The sequence below is a fragment of the Otolemur garnettii genome, unplaced genomic scaffold (assembly GCF_000181295.1).
Source record: "Otolemur garnettii isolate 467f Iridium unplaced genomic scaffold, OtoGar3 scaffold00128, whole genome shotgun sequence".
In the NCBI taxonomy this organism is placed as follows: Eukaryota; Metazoa; Chordata; class Mammalia; order Primates; family Galagidae; genus Otolemur; species Otolemur garnettii.
The window spans coordinates 4,174,945-4,178,082 of NW_003852523.1; the positions used below are offsets into that span (position 1 = coordinate 4,174,945).

The following is a 3,138-nucleotide window of genomic DNA, read 5'->3' on the forward strand; positions in this document are numbered from 1 at the left end:
CGTTGTTGTTTGGCAGGCCCGGGCTCGATTCAAACCCGCCACCTTAGGTGCATGTGGCTGGCACCTTAGCCACTTGAGCCACAGATCGCTAATTCAAAGAAAAAGTTTGTTTAGGCCAGTTGGTTATGGTGGGTCACATCTGTAATCCTAGCACTCTAGGAGGCTGACGCAGGTGGACTGCCCTGAACTCAGAGGTTCGAGACCAGCCTGAGCCAGAGCCAGAGTGAGACCCCTTCTCTACCAAAAAAAAAGCTGGGCATTGTGACGGGTGCCTGTAGTCCCAGCTACTTGGGAGTCTAAGGCAAGAGAAACACTTAAGCCCAAAAGTTGGGAGGTTGCTGTGAGCTATGACTCCAGAGCACTCTAATGAAGGCCACAAAGTGAGACTCTGTGTCAATAATAAATAAAAGTCTGTTTAATAAATCTAAAGGAAAAATCAGAAAATATATCTTTTTTAAAATTACTCAAATGAAACTAATAAAAACACAGTTGTATATGACTGGTAAAATAAAACAACCCTGCAGAACGCAGGAGCCCACAGTGGACAGCAGCGTCCCTTGCTGCCTGCAGTCAGCAATTGTGAGGGCTGCTAGACAGTCCCATCTGAATGAGAGGAACTCACAGTACTTTAAATAATTCATAATGGGGCTTCCTGCTGCCTGGAAACACAGTATGTGTTAATGCAAAAAATTTCTATCAAGGGGCAGGAACAGTGTGGACTGCAGAGTGAGGTGCCACCTTTGTCTGCCTGCTCTCAGGGGCATCTTGGGGATAGAGGAGTCATTTATATTTGAAGGAACAATGAGGTGGACCCCTTGGGTCTGAAAACGGTCTGGACAGCAGCCCACAGTAGCTTAACTCAGCTTTTTCTGACCATGTGATGGTACAGCTCAGAGGAGCTGATCCATTTAGGAGCCAAAGGCCTGGGCCATCCATCACCTGGCTCAATGGACCTGTTCTACATTCTTTTTACACCTGTTCTTCTTCTCCGGCTGGGAGGGGGTTAGAAGGGTCTTTGCTCCCCTTCCTGGTTGCCTGTCCAGCAATGCCTAAGTAGAGTACAGACTCTGTACCCAAGATTAGTTCTGGGAGACCTTGGGAAGGTGTGTCGCTCTGTCCTGGGAGCTGGAGTGGCCTGAGCAGGGCCCCAGTGGGAAGAGGCTCTAGCAATGAGCCTAAAGGTACATGTCCTGTGTGGCATTGACCGCCACTCACCTGCCCTACTCCCGTGCCTGGCCAGCAGCCAGACGCCCTCCATACTCCCAGGAGGTCAGTAGAGTTTCCTGCAGTGTGGGGAAAACTGGCCCTGGAAGAGAGGGGCACACGATGGCTCAAGGCCAGGATGGAACCAGGGATCCCTGCATCAACCCCCCCACCCCCAAAGCATGAGGATGCACTGGCTCCTTTATGGAAAAAGATACTACGTGGCAGACAGCACAACCCCAGCCACACCTACCAGGAACAAGGGAATCCAGAACAATGGCCACTCACAGACCCCTCAATTCTTAATAAGTAAACTTAGGAGTTGTTTTAAAAAAACAAAACTGTTAAACAACAGCCTCCATTCACTGAGGTGCCTTAGTTCTCTGTGGGAGGTGTAAACTGCCTTCCCACTGCCCCTGGACCTGGGTGTCCACTTCCCATCCCACCCTCCTCCCAGGCCAGAGCCTGCCAGGTAGCAACCACTTGGCTACTCTAGAATTAAATAATTTATTCAAACTAATTGGACCATAGAAGTTGACCGTGTGACACGGCTGGGTTCAAACATCCACGATAAAATACCGTATATATCCTACTATAGTCAAACTTCATTAGAGGAAGCCACTGACAAAAATATAAAAGACGCTTATATTTGGCCTATGACTAACAAAGATTTGTTCAAAAGGGGAGGGCTGGTATAAGACGAGTTATAATTATAATGTAAAAAGTAGAGGCCGCTCCAACTGCATCTGCACAGAAGGTTCCCCCCCGCAGCGAGGAGTGCGCGGAACCCTCCGGAGGCAGAGCGGTCAGGCCAGGCCTGTCACAAATAAGAGCCCGACAGCATCAGTACAGAGCGAGCGCTCCGGAAAGGTTCTCTTTTTATCACGCGTGGCTGACACAACCGCAGACCTTCCCAAGGACTAAACGCCAGTGCACCTGAGTGAAGGGAGCACACCTGGCGCACACCTGAGGGAAGGGGGAACTAGGGGTGCACACCTGGGCGCAGGGAGAACGGGGAGGAGTAGGCGCACACCTGGATGCGGAGGGGAGGCGAAGGGGCGGACGCTCACCAACGCGCAAGCGGGGAAAGTCGGGGAAAGGACCGCGATGCTGCTCCCACCGGTCAGGCCCTCGGAGCGCGGCCCTCGGGGGTAACCAAGCCGCTCCTTATGCGATGCTTTGGCGCGCCCCATCGAGATCGCACAACGAAGAAATGAGGACAGCGGAGATGCCGCACACAGGCGCCTGGGGGCACCGCTCGGGATGCCCCGAGGGCCATGGATTCGCAAGGTGGAACCACGCAGTGTTCGGCCCGGAATCGCGGCCTCGTGAGGAGGGGCGTGGCCGTGCTCGCCGGGGGCGGGGCCAGGGGCTCCCCGGGCCGAGGCGCGGTGCGCCTGGGGGCGGGGCCCTGGCAGGGGCGGGGCGCGCCGCGGAGCGCCGCCGGCGGGGGAGGGGAACGGGCTCGGGAGGGGGAGGGGCGGTAAGGTTCGGGGACGGGCGGGGGCGGCCCGCCGCGCAGGCCACGACGCTGCTCCGTCGGCGTCAGCATCCCTTCGGGCCAGGAGGGCCGCGTCCGGTGGCGGGGGCACCCGGTGCGGCAGCAATAGCGGGAGTGGCCAGGGGGCCCCCGGCCACTTACCTTGGGCTTCTCCTCGGACATGGCTGCGCGAGCAGCGCGCAATGCGTGGCGGGCAAGAGCAGCAGCGCCGGAGCGGCCGAGTCACGCTCTCGGCCCGCTGCTCTCCCGCCGCAACTGCTCGCGGGGCCGCGCTTTATCCCCCAAATCCCAGTGAGCCTGTTGGCTGTCTGGGGTCACGTGACTGGTGCGCGTGCACGAGGCGCGCTCCCCGGGAGGCGGGCGCGCGCTGGGGCGGGCCCTTGTTCCCGACGGTTGGAAATGCGTCACTGGGCGGGTCCCCGCGCGGCCGGGCG

General features: G+C 57.2%; 1 protein-coding gene across 1 annotated transcript in view; it reads right to left on the reverse strand.

Annotated features, from left to right (window-relative positions):
- SUMO3 (small ubiquitin-like modifier 3) overlaps nt 1–3,039 on the reverse strand; it is an 11,533-nt gene extending 8,494 nt beyond the window's left edge. The window contains exon 1 of the mRNA XM_012810324.2: nt 2,846–3,039. Coding sequence (XP_012665778.1) covers nt 2,846–2,866 — 21 coding nt within the window. The 5' untranslated portion in view covers nt 2,867–3,039. The remainder of the gene's footprint in view (nt 1–2,845) is intronic.
- Nucleotides 3,040–3,138: the final 99 nt, after the last annotated feature.